Here is a 16,644-nt window from a genome sequence, read left to right on the forward strand (position 1 = left end):
TATTCCAAATGAGAAAACACCTCCATCACAAATGTCTTCTATGACTAAGTCAGTTCTTTATCACAGATCCCATGTGATTTTACCTTCTATATCAGCTTGCTATGAGGCGCCATGCTGAAGTCCACGGTCTGTGTCAACAACATCTACTGCCTTGCCCTCAATCATCTTTTTCACTGCCTTAAAAAATTAAGATCAAGTTTGACAGACAGGATCTTACCCACACAAAGCCATGATGCTTATCATTAACAAGTCTGTACATTTCTAAATTTGAGTGAATCCTGACCCTAAAGAATCTTCTCCAATAATTTCCCTTCCACAGATATATGGCTCACTTGCTTGTAATCTATAATTATTCCTCTTGCCCTTCTTATACAAAGGAAAAACATTACATATTTTCCAGTCCTCTGGAACCTCTGCTGTGACTAAAGAGAATACAAAGATTTAGTACAAAGCCCCGGCAACTTCCTCACCTGCCTCCCTCAGCATCCTGGGATAGATCCCATCAAAGTAGTGGGAAATTGCCAAGATTAATTCTTTTCAAACACCCAACGCCTTCTTTTTTATATTGACATGCCCTAGAGTATCGACATAGTGGATAGTGTGCCTTAGGAAAGCTAAGTCCTAAGATAAAGGGAACTGAAGATGCTGGAGAACCCGGGATAACAAAGCGTGGAGCTGGATGAACACAGCAGGCCAAGCAGCATCTCAGGAGCACAAAAGCTGATGGTTCGGGCCTAGACCCTTCAGAGAGGGGGATGGGAAGAGGGTTCTGAAATAAATGGAGAGAGTGGGGGGAGGCATATCGAAGATAGATAGAGGACAAGATAGATGGAGAGAAAACAGACAAGTTAAAGAGGCAGGATGGAGCCAGTAAAGGTGAATGTAGGTGGGGAGGTAGGGAGGGGATAGGTCAGTCCGGGGAGGACGGACAGGTCAAGGGGGTGGGATGAGGTTAGTAGGTAGGAAATGGGGGTGCAGCTTGAGGTGGGAGGAGGGGATGGGTGAGAGGAAGAACAAGTTAGGGAGATGGGGACGAGCTGGACTGGTTTTGGGATACAGTAGGGAGGGGGGAGATTTTGAAGCTTGTGAAATCCACATTGATACCATGCAGCTGCAGGGTTTCCAAGCGGAATATGAGTTCCTGTACCTGCAACCTTCAGGTGGCATCATTGTGGTGCTGCAGGAGGCCCAGGATGTACATGTTGTCTAAGGAATGGAAGGCGGAGTTGAAATGGTTCGCGACTGGGAGGTGCACTTGTTTATTGCTAACCGAGCGTAGGTGTTCTGCAAAGCGGTCACCAAGCCTCCACTTGGTTTCCCAAATGTAGAGGGAGCCACAACAGGTACAGCGGATGCAGTATACCACCTTGGCAAATGTGCAGGTGAACATCTGCTTGATGTGGAAAGTCTTCTTGGGGCCTGGGATGGGGATGAGGGAGGAGGTATGAGGGCAGATGTAGCACTTCCTGCGGCTGCAGGGGCAAGTGCCAGGTGTGGTGGGGCTGGAGGGGAGTGTGGAGCAGACAAGGGAGTCACAAAGAGAGTGGTCCCTCTGGAAAGCAGAAAAAGGGTAGGGATGGAAAAATGTCTTTGGTAGTGGGGTCAGATCTTCCCTCCCGCAGTGGTCAGGAAGACCCTTGACGGTGTCTCCCGCATTTCCCGCAACTCATCCCTCACACCCCGTCCCCACAATAACCGCCAAAACAGAATCCCCCTCATCCTCACATACCACCCCACCAACCTGTGGATTCAACGCATCATCCTCCGACACTTCCACCATCTGCAATCCGATCCCACCACCAAAGACATTTGCAATAAACAGCCCAATGGTATCAATGTGGATTTCACAAGCTTCAAAATCTCCCCTCCCCCTACTGTATCCCAAAACCATACCAGCTCTTCCCCACCTGCGTAATCTGTTCTTCCTCTCACCTATCCCCTCCTCCCACCTCAAGCCTCCACCCCCATTTCCTCCCAGCTAACCTCATCCCGCCCCCTTGACCAGTCCGTCCTCCTTGGACTGACCTATCCCGTCCTTACCTCCACTCACCTTTACCAGATCCATTCCCGCCTCTTCAACTTGTCTGTCACCTCTCCACCTGTCTTCTCCTCTATCCATCCATCTTTGATCTGCCTCCTCCTCTCTCCCTATTTATTTCAGAACCCTCTTCCCCTCCCCCATTTCTGATCAAGAGTCTAGGCCGGAAACGTCAGCTTTTGTGCTCCTCCTGCTTGGCCTGCTGTGTTCATCCAGCTCCACACTTGGTTATCCACTACGTCCTTCTCTTCTGTGAATATCAATATAAAAAACATTTGTTAAAGACCTCACCCACTTCCTCTGGCTCGAGCCGTAATTTCCCTCCTGTGTCCTTGAGTGGACCAACCCTTGCCCTAGCTATGCTTTTGTTCCTTATGTCTAAAATGCCTTGGCATTTTCATTAGTCCTGTTTGCCAAAGACATTTCATGGTCCCTTTTAGCTTTCCTAATTCCTTGTTTGAGATTTTTCCTTCTTTGTGTTTATAAAGGGCTCTGTCGCACATCGGTTTCCTAAATCTATGCCTCCTTTTCCACATAATTATACAATCCATATAAATGCATGCAGGCCGTTTGGCCCATCAAGTCCACATCGACTCTCCAAAGAACATGCTGTAACCATGCATTTCCCATGGCTAATCCATAGCCTACACACCCCTGGACCCCATGGCAATTTAGCATGGCCAATGGACACAACCTACACATCTTTGGACTGTGGCAGGAAATCAGAGCACCCAGAGCAAACCCACACAGACATAGGGAAGAATGTCTGTGTGCAGTCTGCACAGTCACCAGAGGTTAGAATCAAAACAGTTTGTGGGACTGTAAGGCAGCAGTGCTAGCCACTGAGCTGTTGTGCCGTCCCCTTGACCAAGCTCACAATTTCTCTCATCATCCAAGGTTCCCAAAACTTGGCATCCTTGTCCTTCATTTTCACATTCACCAATGCTGGTGCTGAACTCCAATCAACTAACTCCAAAAAGATTCCCACATGCCAGTTGTGGATTGACCCATGAAGAGCCTACCCAAATCTACATTCTTCAGTTCCTGCTTAGTATTGTCTAATTTACTAAATTGACCCAAGGACTATTCTTATCCTTACCCATAAGCAACTTAGAAACTTCTAGAATTATGATCACTGTTCCCAAAATGCTCCCCTTATGAAATTTCGATCTCCCAATCTAGGCTCATGCCCCCACATCAGGTCGAGTATGGCACCTTCCCTCATTCAACTACATACATATTGTTTCAAAAACTGTCCTAGATAGACCGAACAAATTCTCCCCTATCTGAGCCCCTGGCATTCGCTGAGTTCCAGTCAATACAGGGGAAGTAACAATCATCCACCACAACAAGCTGTTGTTTTTACATTTTTCCATAATCTGTCCAGGTATCCATTCCTCTACCACCTGCTGCCTGTAGGCAGTCCTGTAATACAATCCCAAAGTGATTGCACCCTTTCTGTTCCCGAGCTCTACCGATATGGCCTCGACGGATGTCCTCCCTCAACTGTGATATTCTCCTCTAAATCAGCAATGTAACTCACCCATTTCTTGTACATCCCTCTCTAACTCACCTGCATCATCTAAATCCTCGTTTGTTAAGCTGTTAGTCTTGCACTTCGCTCCCTCAATCTCAAAGTATAGACTCAGAGCACCCTATAGCCTGGACCCGGCCACTCAGTATCTGGATTTCTCAAAAGCCAGTACACCTAAAATCCAGATTCATCGCACAGAAGACCAAGGCTTGGATGCTACAGATCCCAGATTTGGAACACGTGAAGGACAGACGCCGATAATACCATCGGTTAGAACACAGACGGCCAAAACAAAGACCCAGAATCTCCAAACCACAAAGCCAAAATCAGTAAATCCTGAAAACTGGATATGGGCTGCTTTAAAGCATACCCACACCTACCAAACCCAGTTCCCAAAGGCCAGACAACCACCACAACTGACTTCACCTCGATTCTATATTCATTCATGTAACATCTGAATCCATACTCCCAAAAATCAAAAATCCTTCACGAATCAAAGCCCAGCAAATGCCAGACACTGACATGGTCCCAGTAAAACCAGCTCTCTGACCTGCAAATCTTTTCCCCAATTCCGCAACATTCCACAAGTCAAAGCCTGGACCTAAATGTTGAAAACCCAAACCCAGAATCACATCCCGTAAAACAAAGACCCACACGTCATACAGGGGTAAAGTCAGCACAATATTTCAGAGAGCCGGCATTTGTCTGTCTCTAGATTTCTGTACAAACCTTGAATGTTCACTGAAAAATGTACGGCATTGAGGGCTTATGCTACTGAATTAGCAAATCTATAAAGTGCTATGTGCCTTTAATGTAGCTTGGGTGTTGGTGATGAGAAGTTCAAATCCATATTTCATTTAAGCACAGATCATCATGCACAGGTGGTGAATTAACTGAAGAAAAAATATGATGGAAGTGTCATATATGAGATTAAAATTATTCTTTATCTGATGATTAGCTGTGTCCTGCAGGATTAGTCTGCACACAATCTCTTTGTTGCACAGTTGTACATTTAGAAGGGAGTATCATGACTTTTGGTCAGCATTGACTTTGAACAGAATTAATGAAGGAAAAGAAAAATGAAATTGTCAGAATTAAATGAAGGACGATCAGACAATGTTATCTGCTTGCATTTGTGCTGCATTATGTCAAGATGGAAGTCCTAAAAATACAACCAACACAACTGCTGAATATTATGTTCTTACATGACTGCAATACTAACAAAGCATTAGGGAGAATTATAAAGGAGTCTCTGGAATCCAAAAGATACCCCCTGAAAATCTCAGGATGAGCCCTCAGGGGAACACACGGGCAAATAACAGATCAAAAACCCCAAGTAGCTGAAATTATGTGGTGTTGAAATTGCTTCCTCTGATCTAGATTCCTTCACATGGGGAAACATCCTCCCACACTGTCAAATTTCCGCAGGCTCTTAATTGTTTCACTAAGGTCACCTCTCTTCTAAACTGCAATTAGTGTAGGCCTAACCTGATCACCTTTTCCTTAAAAAATAATCCCTTTCATAGCAAGAATCAGTTCAGTAAACTTTTGCTTAATTATTTCTTAAGTAAGGAGGCAAAATCTCTACACAATATTGCCTTTCACCACTACTGTTACATTGTCCTTTTCTTTAACACTATTCACTTTGCAAGGTCAACATCTTATTTGCCTCTTCCAATCACGTGCTGTACCTGCATGTTAGCATTTTGTGATTCATGGACCAGATATTTCTTCTCTAATATTATCCAGACCCCAAAGTGGACAAACTCATTTTTTCACCTGATACTCAACTCATTGACCAAACCTATCTAATAAACATTTTGCACACCTCTGTGTCATGAGGATGCAAAAACTAGATTTGACTCAAGTCTGCTCAGCCATTCGTGGCTGACCTTTAGAATCATTATGGCAAAGAAGAGACCATTCAGGCCATCATGCCTGCTCTGGTGCTATAACCTTGGGCCATCTTCTGCATACCCTTAAGAAATCAATCAGTACAGAATGCACTTGGTGGCTGAACCCTCTCCACCCACTCAAACTTGGTTTCCTGCCTATCTCTGTACCAATAGCAAATTAGCTACCATATCCTCAGTCCCTTCATCCAAGTTGTTGATGTAAACTGTAAATGATGGAAGCTCAGCACTAATCTTTATGACATCCCACACGTTTATCAACCCAAAAACAACCCATTTATCCCACCTCTCAAATTCCAGCTAATTCATTTCTTCATAATACGTTATCTAATAAAAAATTTCCAGCGAGCTTGATATCATGCTCTGATTAACCTCTTCTTTTTATGACACACGGTTTAAAATCTTGACAATTTTCTTCCTGGCCATTAATCTTTACAGAATTGTAGAGGGTTGCCCTCAGTTTGATACTATCCTTAGCATTTATAATTAGCCATGGATGGTGAACTGTTATGGCACAGGAGGCCACTGCATTAGCATCAATTCTACAAACATGTATCAATACCTAGTGCTAATATATTGTCTTTTCTCCATACCTTGCACATTATGTCTATCCAAATAGTCGTTCAATGCCTTCTTGCATGTCTCAATAGAACCTGGCTTCACAACAAATCAAGGCACTGCATTCCATTTGCTTCTTGAGGGAATATACCTTGGTCAAGTGTTCAGATATCTCTTTCAATCTCTGGTCACTGTTGCCATCCTACCTTTCAGTCCAATTTCTCAGCTTATGGTGACTAAGTGTCTTCGCAAAGTTAAATAAAGGCAATTACAAGACACTAGTTTCAGAATCATATTTCTCACCATCAACTGAATACAAAATCCTGTAATGTTATGATCACTGTTGCCTGCAGGCCCTTTTACCATTAATCAATCATGTCTCATTGCACAATTCTCAATGTCTAAAACTACCTTGTTTGGCTCTCAAAAATGTAATTCTCTCAGAAAATATCCTGAATAATCTATGAGCTCATCTTTGGTGTTTTTGCTTATTTGATTCATCCAGTCTATAAAATGATTACAAGTGCCCAAAATTACTGCAAATCTTTCTTTTGAACCTCCATTACTTCTTGACATAGACACTGTTGTACAGTATTGCTTCTGTCACGGAAGCCTATAAACTACAGGCAGTCCTAAGTTAACACTGCCTGCTTAACATAATATTGTTTAAATTTTTTTCATTCTTTGGGGCCAGTTTATTATTGTGCATCTCTAATTTAATTTTCCTTTCATTAGTCTGCTGCCATATTGCACTGCCTGCATCAAAGACATGCTCAACCTTTTACTGTGGCCATTGACAATACCTTTGGCCTTGGTTCCCAACTTAGTCACCAGCCTATTCTTCTTTCCCAAATTTGTCCTTTTGACAGGGTTTCTTCCATTTCTATCCCTCCCCTTACAGATCCCAAACCTCAGGCCTCATTCTCTCTCCCCCTGCTCTGCCAGATCAGATCCTCCACTCAATGCTGGCTTTGCTGCTTCATCCTTGGATCATTCCTGAACTGAAATGGAGATACTGGGCTCCACGTAGTGGCAGAGGTTAGTCAGTGAATATATCACGGACACTAACGAACCTCCACCACTAGATAGGGCATGACCAATCTAACAGTACTGTACATTTTACTTTTATGTTTTTCATTTATTTTAAGGCTACCAGTTATTTCACTTACCAATCTCAGAACTTAATTTTAAGTATAAGTTGTACCTTACTATATCTTAGGAGGGCACAGTTATATATTTTCCTTTCCCCTCTCCTAACCAAAGTCCTATGGGACATACATCCAATTATAACTGTTTCCCATGGAATCAATTGAAGTCATTTCAGTGAGTGTCATAATTGTCAGGAATGAAATCCCAGCTTTAAGTGAGGGCATCATGTACTCACAAAAGTGGCATTTTTTAAAAAACTTCGTAGATCGCCATCCAAATAAATTCTATATCTTCACTTCTGAATCAAGGTCATCTCTCACCACTGTTCTCATCCTATCTTTTCATAACAGAGCACCTCCACCCCCACATCTCAACCACCACCTTTTCATTCCCTCCTGCTGGTCCAACAGGTACCCCCTTGGCATGCAGGCCTGGTCACTGTGCAGCCATTGTCGTCATCTTGGCAATCAGAGTATACTTACTTCAAAATGTTTTCAATTAACGTGTTTTGCTACAAATCCTGCATGCATTCTGATCCTTTGATTCCACACCACTTCCTTACTTGTTGGTGCAACCTAGCTGAAGTTTCTATACTTCCTTTCACACTGTTATCGCTATTCTTTTTAAACTTACTGAGCGTACCTTCACGTTACCCATCTCTGCTCACTTCTGCCCTCTTTCTGTCCCCATTATTTTAGTTAAAATCTCATCTACAATCAGAGGGTGATAACGTGATTCAGGTGAAATGTCTCAACAGGATAGCTCCTTTGTCCCAAGCGGTTACCAGTGGCCCACAAGATGAAACTCATATCACCACATAAATCTTTGAACAACAGATTCAACACTCTGATCTTACACATCCCATGTTAACTTCTCATGGTAGGACAGGTCCAAAACAATGATATTCTAGCTTCTTTAAGGGCTCTGAAGCATCACTACACCAGGTATTCACTTCTTTATGCTCAATCTTTAACCAATCGCATAAAAACAAAAACCTATGCAATCAAACTTTGATCTACATACCTGGCTCCAAAGATGTCTTTTTTAGCCAGATCAATGCCTGAAATAACCTTGACTCTGAGAACACGGGATTCTTCCTGAAAGCAAAGGATAAAGGAAGAATTTTTAAGAAAACTTCTCTTGTTAATGAACAGCAATGGTGCAAAAGTTCCTAGTCAGTTAGTACATAATAGCCACCTGATCATTCAGTATTTTAAATCTCCATTGTTAGCATAACTGAATTATAAAAGATCAATAATGCGGCAGGAGATAAATTCCTCTTTAACCAGTCAAACAGTTTCAGATCTTGTCAAGATGGTAGCATTGAGGCCTTAATCAGATCAACCCTGATCTTGTTGAATGTTAATGCAGACTCAAAACACTGACTGGCATTATCCTACTCCTAATTCATGATTGTACTTTTGTTTGTGCAAGGTTCAACTGGGTAAATAAGCTTAGTTTCTGAACAATGAAAGCTGAAACCACAGAAGCGTACAATACAAGAATAGCAGGAGACCATTCAGCACTTCAAGCACCCTCCACCATTCAATGGGATCATCTTATTCAGTGCCCGACTCCCACATTCCCCCCATACCCTTTGATCCCTTATCTTTCAAGAAATATACCTAACTCCTTGAAAACATCAATCTTTTGCCCTCAACCACTTTCTGTAGCAAAGAATTCCACTCTAGGTGAAGAAATTTCTCATCTCAGTCACAAAATGGCCTACCCTGCGCACTTAAGACTGTGATCCACAACAAAACAACAAAAGAATGAAGTTACACAATGTGCAAGTCCACAACAATAGTTCAGTCTACAATTCATATTAATGACAATAGTGTTTTTAAATCAGTGGAGACAACAAAAGGGCTATCAATCTTAAAATTAAAAACTGTAATCTAAAATGTATATTTTGATTTAAAGGGGGTTTTGGACATGGATTGTTAGTCTAGTGTTTCTTAGAAAAGCATATCCTGTAATTGGAAAAATAATGGTCAGTGATTTCCAAGGAGTGAGACCTCCCAATTGGTGCAGCTTCTCCACACATTGCCAGAAGGTAACATGCAAGAAGAGGAAGAAACCAAGAACAGGTTCCTGGAGAATGCCAAAATCTAACTGTTTGACAACAGAATGCAAAAACAAAGCTGGGCCTTCTCACTCTACAACTGAACAGCAGAATTAAGTTCAGACCACTCCTCTGAGCTGGAAGTTGGAGAAATGGGTTGTTTGTACAGGATGGTGTGATCAATCTTACTGCAAAAACAGGATACCATCTGCAGGAACAGCAACTCATATTCCGCCAGGGAACCCTGCAGCCTAATGGTATCAATGTGGACTTCACCAGTTTCAAAATCTCCCCTTCCCCTACTGCATCCCTAAACCAGCCCAGTTTGTCCCCTCCCCCCACTGCACCACACCAGCAGCCCAGCTCTTGCCCCCCACCCACTGCATCCCAAAACCAGTCCAACCTGTCTCTGCCTCCCTAACCGGTTTTTCCTCTCACCCATCCTTTCCTCCCACCCCAAGCTGCACCCCCATCTACCTACTAACCTCATCCCACCTCCTTGACCTGTCCGTCTTCCCTGGACGGACCTATCCCCTCCCTACATCCCCACCTATACTCATCTTTCCACCTATCTTCTTTACTCTCCATCTTCGGTCCGCCTCCCCTTCTCTCCCTATTTATTCCAGTTCCCTCTCCCCATCCCCCTCTCTGATGAAGGGTCTAGGCCCGAAACGTCAGCTTTTGTGCTCCTGAGATGCTGCTGGGCCTGCTGTGTTCATCCAGCCTCACATTTTATTATCTTGGATTCTCCAGCATCTGCAGTTCCCATTATCTCTGATATCATCTGTTACGCTGGCCACACCTGTTCTGAGATGAACACAGAGGTCTGATTGGAGAGATTCAAACATAGCTCTCTTTTGAATTAATTTACAAAATGTGATCATTTCTGGCTGGTCCCTCTGTAGTTATGCAATGCAGACGATAGTGGTGGGCCATCTTCTGAAGCCAGTGTACCCCATGTGCTTTTAAATAGATGCACAATTCCACCTGGAGGGAGCTACAGGATTTTGACCAGGAGACACTGGAGGAATGGCAATACAATATAATAAAAGGCAATATATCTGCAAGGCACAGGTCAGGAGTGCAATGGATAACTTCCCACTTGTCTGCATTAGTGCAGCTCCAACTACATTCAAGCTCGACAATATCCAGGACAAAGCAGCCTGTATCACTAACACTACATCCACAGACAATCATTTTCTGCTACTCAGATGCTCACTCACAGCAGTGTGTGCTATTTACTCAACGCACGGCAGGAATTCATCACAAATCCTCAGGCAGCATCTTCCAAACCCACGACCATTTCCAAGGAGAAGAACAAAGACAGAAGATACAAGGCAACACCATCACCTGCATTTCTCCGTTTAAGTCACTCAACCATGTTGACTTGGAAACATATCAATCTGCCTTCAGTGTTGTTGGGTCAAAATCCTCTAATTCCCTCCCTAATGGCATTGTGGGTCTACCAAAGTCACTTGGACAACAGCAGTCAAAAGAGGCAGCCCAAACCCCACTGCTGAATTTAAAAAAGTTGAGGCACGGAGAAACAAAACTTGCTAAGAAAAACAAATAAATAATATTATATAAAAATAACTAACATTTGGAAAAGAGGCTATATAATAAAGATGACCATTATACGGTACAATATAGTGCAGCTAACAAACAGCCACCTTATAAATACATCTGATGACATCTGAGCTAGTCTCAGCATATTTCATAGACGCTTGGGGGAGAAACACCAAGATATTTTTTGGCGGGGGGGATGGTTTGCATCTGACTCACTCCTCATCTTGATGTTCTCACATACTCAGTCCCCTACTCACTCTTTCTCTCTCTTACACACACACCCTCACCTGCTCACCATGTAAGGAAATTAATGATTCATGATTAGTTTCGGTCACAGTATAGCAATCAATTAACGAAATATTTCGTTTAATTAGAACCAATGCAGGACCTGGCTTACACTAAGCAGTCATATCACTCATGAGGCTCATGCTTATTGACTACAATTCCATCTTAAATATAATAATTCCAAACAAACTCATCTCTAAACTCCAACGTCGGTCTCAGCTTCTCCCTCTGCAACTGGATCCGACTTGCTAACCCATTGCGTGTAATCAGTAAGATCAGGTAAGAACACCACTTCCACCATAATCCTTAACACCAGAACACCGCAAGGCTGCATACTCAGGCCCTACATACACGCACTTAACTGTGTGGCCGGTCAACGCCATTTACAAGTTTGCCAATGACATCACTGTTGTGGATCTCAACGACCATGCAGAACACAGCAAAGAGATGGAATACTTCGTGGCATGTTACAAAGACAACAATCTTCCCATCAACGACAGCATAACAAAGGTCATTGAGTTCGTGAAGTGGAATGAAGGGAATGGTCCTGTCTTCATCAATGTGCTGAGGTGGAGACAGTCTCTGCAGTTCCTACTGTCTCTGTCCTTAGCCACCCATGTCAACACAATGGTCAAGAAAGCACAACGTTTCGACTTCCTCAGCAGGCTCAGGAAATTAGGCATGTCCACAAGCACTCAATTTTTACCGATGCACTATTGCAAGCTATCTAGATGCATCACAGCATTGATTGGCAACTGCGCTTCCCAAGACCGCATAAAACTACATAAAGTTGTGAACACGGCCCAGTTGATCGTACAAAATCAGCCTTCCATCCACTGACTCCATCTATATTTCCCACTAACTTAGGAAAGCAACCAACGTAATCAAAGAACCTTCCTACCCCAGTTGTACTGTTCCACCCTCTTCCACCAGGCAGAACATAGAAAAGTGTGAAAACATGTCCAAAAAATTCAAAGAAAAAAGTTTCCTCCCTGCTACTATTAGACTTCTGAAGGGACCTCAAGTGTTAAACTTAATGCTGATCTTTGTCTGTGAGCATCTTTTCTGCAGCTGTAACCTTGTGTTAACTGAACGCGGCAGAATACAGAAATATAGAAGGTACAAGCAGGAAGAGGCCTTTCGTCCCTTGAAGTCTGCTCTGCCATTTTTCAGGATCATGGCTGATCATCCAGTTCAATAGCCTAATCCTGCTTTCTCCCTATAACCTTTGAATGCATTCAAGAGGAAGTGAAATATAGCTCTTGGGGCGAATGGGATCAACGTTTTGTCATGAATTCCACAGGCTTACCAGTCTGGATGAAGAAATGTCTCCTCCTCTCTGTCCTAAATAGTCTACCCCGAATCCTCATACTGTGACCCTTGCTTCTGGACTCAGCCACCATTGAATGCCCTTAATATGGTATGATCTGCCTAGATTGCACTCAAAACAACACTTTTCATTGGATCAATAATAAATTCAATCAATTGGGTGAATTTTAACCAAATGTTGTCAGTATTTTTGTAAACAGCACAACTCTTAATATATAATTTCGGTGATAACTTAAGTCAATGCCTAAAGATAGACTGAGATAACAAGGTGTTGAGCTGGACGAACACAGCAGACCAAGAAGCATCAGAGGAGCAGGAAAGCTGACGTTTTGGGCCTAGGCCCTTCTTCAGAAATTACTCTCAGGCTGTGCCCTCAGGTCTAATCTCTCCGACCAATGGAAACATCCTGCCAATTTCCACTCTCTCCAGGCTGTTCAGTATTCTCTAAGTTTCCATGAGATGCCCCCCAATCCTTTTAAACTACATCGAGAATAGACCCAGAACCCTCAAATGTTCCTCATATGTTAAGCTTTTCATGCCAGGGATCATTTTCATGAACTTCCACTGGACCCACACTCAGGTCCGTACATCCCTCCTGAGATATTTAAGTAATTTTGGGCCCCAAGATTCTAAATGTGGTCTGACCAGAGCCTTATAAAGCCTCAAAAATATATCACTGCTTTAATGCACTAGTCCTCTTGACATAAGTGCCAACATTGAGTTGGTAGCTAGGAAGCCAAATACAATCTACAAGTTTACCTTAAGAGAATCCTGGACTAGGACTTCCAAGTCCCAAGTCCCTTTGAACATCAGATTATTGATTTTTCTCCCATTTAGAAAATAGTCTATGCCTCTTTTCTTCCTAGCTAAGTGCATGACCTCACACTTTACGACAACGTATTCCATGTGCCACTTTGTCCACTCTCCTAACCTGTCCAAATCCTTCTGCATCCTCAATACTACCTGTCCTTCCACCTAGCTTTGCATCACGTGAAAACTTAGCCAGAATTCCCTCAGTTCCTTCACCAAGATCATTAATGTGTAAGGTGAAATTTATGGTCCCAACATTGACCCTTGTGGAACACTATTAATCAAATGGGTGTCATCCTGAGAAAGGCCCTTTTATCCCCACTCTCTGCTTTCTGCCCAACAGCCAATCTTGTATTCATGCTAGTACCTTACCTCTAACACCATGGGCCCTTAATCTTACTCAGCAGCCTCCTGTGTGGCACCTTGTCAAAGGCCTTCTGGAAGTCCAAGTAGATAACACCCGTTGGCTATCTGTCTGACCTGCTTGCTACATCCCCAAAGGACTCGAGAGATTTGTCAGGCATGGCGTCCCCTTGATGAAACCACGCTGACTTTGCCCTATTTTACTACGCACTTCCAAGTATTCAGAAATCTCATTCTTCACAATGGACTCCAAAATATTGCCAACAACAAAGGTCAGCCAATTGGTCTGTAATTTTCCATCCTTTGCCTTAATCTCTTCTTAAACGGGGGTTATATTTGTGATTTGCCAGACCTCTGGGACCCTCCTTAACTCCAGTTATTCCTGAAAGATTACCACTCAAGCCTCCTGTGTCTCTTCAGCTATCTCCTTCAGAGCTGAGGTGTGGTCCATTTGGTCCAGGTGACTTTCTACCTTCAGGCCTTTCAGTTTTTCGAGCACCTTTTCCTTGGTGATGGCCACCACACACACCTCTGCACTACCGCCTCACCCTCCACTACACCCGCCCCCACCAACCTGGCTTGAATTTTTGGGATGTTACTCGTCTCTTCCACCATGAAGACTGGCGCAAAGTCTTTGTTCAGTTCCTCCGCCAATTCTTCTCCAACGTCATTTCCAGCCACCGAATGTCCACTTTTTTCTCTCTTTTGCCCTTTATATATCCAGAGAAACTCTTGCTATCTTTTATTTTAGCTTACCCGCATATCTAATCTTCCTCATTATTTCTTTTTCCTCTTGTCCTCTCTTGGTCTTTGTAGGCTTCCCAATCCCCTGGCTTCCTGCTGCCCTTGGCCATATTATATGCTTTCTCTTTTGCTTTTATGCAGTCCCTAACTTCCCCTGTCAGACATAGTTCCCTCATCCTCCCTTTTGTATGTTTTTTTTTACAAGGTATTGATTTTTGCTGTGTCTCTCCCAAATTACTGCCAAAATGCCTGCCACTGCCATTCCACTGTCTTTCCTGCCAGGCTCCTCTCCTAGTCAATTCTGGCCAACTCTTCCCTCATGCCTCCATAGTTGCCGTTATTCAATTATAATACCATTGCATCCAATTCCAGCTTCTAGCTCTCACATTGCAGAGTAAATTCTATCATATTATGGTCACTGCCTCTTTAGAGTTCCTTCACATTAAGCTCCCTCATCAAGTCTATCTCATTGCTCAAGAAATCTAGAAATTCCTGTTCACAAGTAGAGTCCACCAAAAGCTGCTCTAAAAAGCTATCTTGTAGATATTCCACAAATTCTTTTTCTTGCAATCCATTACCAACCTGATTTTCCAAGTTCACCTGCATTTTGAAATCCCCTCTCCTACCCTTCCTCCAGCTAAGTGCATCATCTGTCTTATTTGTTTCAATAACTTCCAAAACTTGTGAATCTAGCTCAAACACACTTGTACCTGGAGTAATCAGAAATAATGGGAACTGCAGATGCTGGAGAATCTGGGATAACAGTGTGGAGCTGGATGAACACAGCAAGACAAGCAGCATCTTACGAGCACAAAAGCTGACGTTTCGGGCCTAGACCCTTCATCAGAGAGGGGGATGGAGAGAGGGTTCTGAAATAAATAGGGAGGGAGGGGGGAGGTGGATCGAAGATTGATAGCGGAGAAGATAGGTGGAGAGGAGAGTATAGGTGGAGAGGTAGGGAGGGAATAGGTCAGTCCAGGGAGGGGACAGGTCAAGGGGGTGGGATGAGGTTAGTACATAGGAGATGGAGGTGCAGCTGGGAGGTGGGAGGAGGGGATAGGTGAGAGGAAAAACAGGTTAGGGAGGTGGGGATGAGCTGGGCTGGTTTTAGGATGCGGTGGCAGGGGGGGGGGGGGGGGGGGGGCAGATTTTGAAGCTTGTGAAATCTACATTGATACCATTGGGCTGCAGGGTTCCCAGTGGAATATGAGTTGCTGTTCCTGCAACGTTCGGGTGGCATCATTGTGGCACTGCAAGAGGCCTAGGACGGACATGTTGTCCAAGGAATGGGAGGGAGTTGAAATGGTCCGCGACTGGAAGGTGCAGTTGTTTATTGCGAACAGAGCATAGATGTTCTGTAAAGTCGTCCCCAAGACTCTGTTTGGTTTCCCCAATGTAGAGGAAGCCACAACAGGTACAGTGGATGTAGTATACCACATTGGCAGATGCGCAGGTGAACACGTCCTTCTCAAGCCCACTGACTCCCACACCTACCCAGAATACAGTTCCTCCCACCCATGTTCCTGCAAAAATTCCATCCCCTATTCCCAGGTCCTTCACCTCCGGCGCATCTGCTTCCAGGATGAGGCATTTCACTGCCATACATCCCAGATGTTCTTATTCAAGGACCGCAACTTGCCCCCACCACCTCCCCGCAGTGGTCAAGAATGCCCTCGACCGTGTCTCCCACATTTTCTGCAACTCATCCCTCACACCTCATCCTCGCAATAACCGCCAAAAGAGAATCCCCCTCATTCTCACATACCACCCCATCAACCTCCAGATACAACACATCATCCTCTGACACTTCCGCCATCTGCAATCCAACCCCACCACCAAAGATATTTTTCCATCCCCACCCTTGTCTGCCTTCCGGAGAGACCACTCTCTCCGGGACTCCGTTGTCCACTCCGGACTCCCCTCCAACCCCACCACTCACGGCACCTTCCCCGGCAACCACAGGAAGTGCTACACTTGCCCCCACACCTCCTCCCTCACCCCCAACCCAGGACCCAAGATGACTTTCCACATCAAGCAGATATTCACCTGCACATCTGCCAATGTGGGTTACTGCGTCCGCTGTACCTGTTGTGGTTTCCTCTGCAATGGGGAAACCAAACGGAGGCTGGGGACCGCTTTGCAGAACACCTACGCTCGGTTCGCAATAAACTGCACCTCCCAGTCACAAACTATTTTAACTCCCCGTCCCGTTCCTCAGATGACATGTCCATCCTGGGCCTCCTGCAGTGCCACAATGATGCCACCCGAAGGTTGCGGGAACAGCAACTCA

General features: G+C 44.1%; 1 protein-coding gene across 2 annotated transcripts in view; it reads right to left on the reverse strand.

The window, feature by feature from the left end:
- Window positions 1–16,644, reverse strand: part of nedd4l (NEDD4 like E3 ubiquitin protein ligase) — a 418,475-nt gene that overhangs the window by 311,275 nt on the left and 90,556 nt on the right. For both annotated transcript variants that reach the window (XM_048520280.2, XM_059649474.1), the window contains exon 2: window positions 8,216–8,289. In XM_048520280.2, the coding sequence (XP_048376237.2) occupies window positions 8,216–8,289 (74 nt within the window). The remainder of the gene's footprint in view (window positions 1–8,215; window positions 8,290–16,644) is intronic.

This window comes from Stegostoma tigrinum, chromosome 1 (genome assembly GCF_030684315.1).
Source record: "Stegostoma tigrinum isolate sSteTig4 chromosome 1, sSteTig4.hap1, whole genome shotgun sequence".
In the NCBI taxonomy this organism is placed as follows: Eukaryota; Metazoa; Chordata; class Chondrichthyes; order Orectolobiformes; family Stegostomatidae; genus Stegostoma; species Stegostoma tigrinum.